The sequence below is a fragment of the Cryptosporidium hominis genome (genome assembly GCF_000006425.1).
Source record: "Cryptosporidium hominis TU502 chromosome 8 CHRO018162, whole genome shotgun sequence".
NCBI classification, from domain to species: Eukaryota; Apicomplexa; class Conoidasida; order Eucoccidiorida; family Cryptosporidiidae; genus Cryptosporidium; species Cryptosporidium hominis.
Window position 1 is genome coordinate 1 of NW_666425.1, and position 1,120 is coordinate 1,120.

At 24.3% G+C, this 1,120-nt stretch overlaps 1 protein-coding gene across 1 annotated transcript; it reads left to right on the forward strand.

The window, feature by feature from the left end:
- The first annotated feature begins 86 nt into the window (after window positions 1-86).
- Window positions 87-494, forward strand: Chro.80525 (hypothetical protein). Its single annotated transcript, XM_659832.1, has 1 exon — window positions 87-494. One exon carries the CDS (start codon window positions 87-89, stop codon window positions 492-494), a length of 408 nt encoding a protein of 135 aa, XP_664924.1.
- Window positions 495-1,120: the final 626 nt, after the last annotated feature.

Sequence of the window (1,120 nt, forward strand, 5' to 3'; positions counted from 1 at the left end):
GAATTTGAAGAGAAAAGTAAGAAATTTAAACCCCCAATTTTTGAAGGATGTAGAGATTTACTGGGGCTAAATATAGAGATTTAGCAATGTTAGCACCAGAGAAGGCAAAAAGACAGCAAAAAAAGGCAGAATTAATAAAGTTAAAAACAAGAGAATTAACAGAAATAACATGTAAATCTTTTGAAGAAAAGCTACGTAGTAAAATGCAAGAAGATTTAAAGAAATACGAGGAGGCTACTCAATCAGCTTATTCAAAAATGATTTTGAAGGAAAAATCTATGAATATTAAATGGAATGAAAGGGAAAAGTTTATTGAAAGAGAAAAGAAGGATTTCGAAAAATCGATATTAAAGCAAGCAGAAAAAAGAATTGAAGAATTTAGAAAAGGGTTAATGATAACTCATGCACAATTAAATAAAGAAAGAGAAATATTCGAAGATATGATGGGAAATTTGAGGGAAAGGGTAAGTTATAAAATTAATTATGAATATTAAAATATTTTTTTTTTCATTTTAAAATTATACAAATTTATTAGATTTCCTCTGAATGTGCTGAATTTGAAAAAGAAATGTATCATAGGTTTGCTGTTACATTCAGTTTGGATGAAAACGAAGTTTTAAGAAGAATGCAAAATTATAATGATGCATTAGAAAAGAAAGGTATTAATTAATTAAGATATTTATTATAAAAATTTATAGTCTAATTATTTATATATTCAACAAAAAATTGTAAAAGTTTTTTACTAATCATTTTCTTTTGTAAATCCTATTCAATATTACGTCATTATTACGTCATTATTACGTCAGAGATATTATTTAATTAAAAAAAAATCGTGTGAATTGCATGCAAATTTGTTTATTACAATAAATAACCTTATAATAAATAGGTNGAGGGNGCCGAAAAGTTACCGCCAAAACATTGTCTTATTAATGGTCATTAATAATTACCAAAAATCAACAACAAATCAAATCTAATCAGATTTATAAAAAATTGTTAAGTTTGATTCTAAAATTTTTTGTTTGAAATAACATTTAAAGATTAATAAATAACACTTGAACTATTGTATTTTTTGATCTCCACACAAACATATTCATAAAATTTAACAGAATTTTTTTTCAAG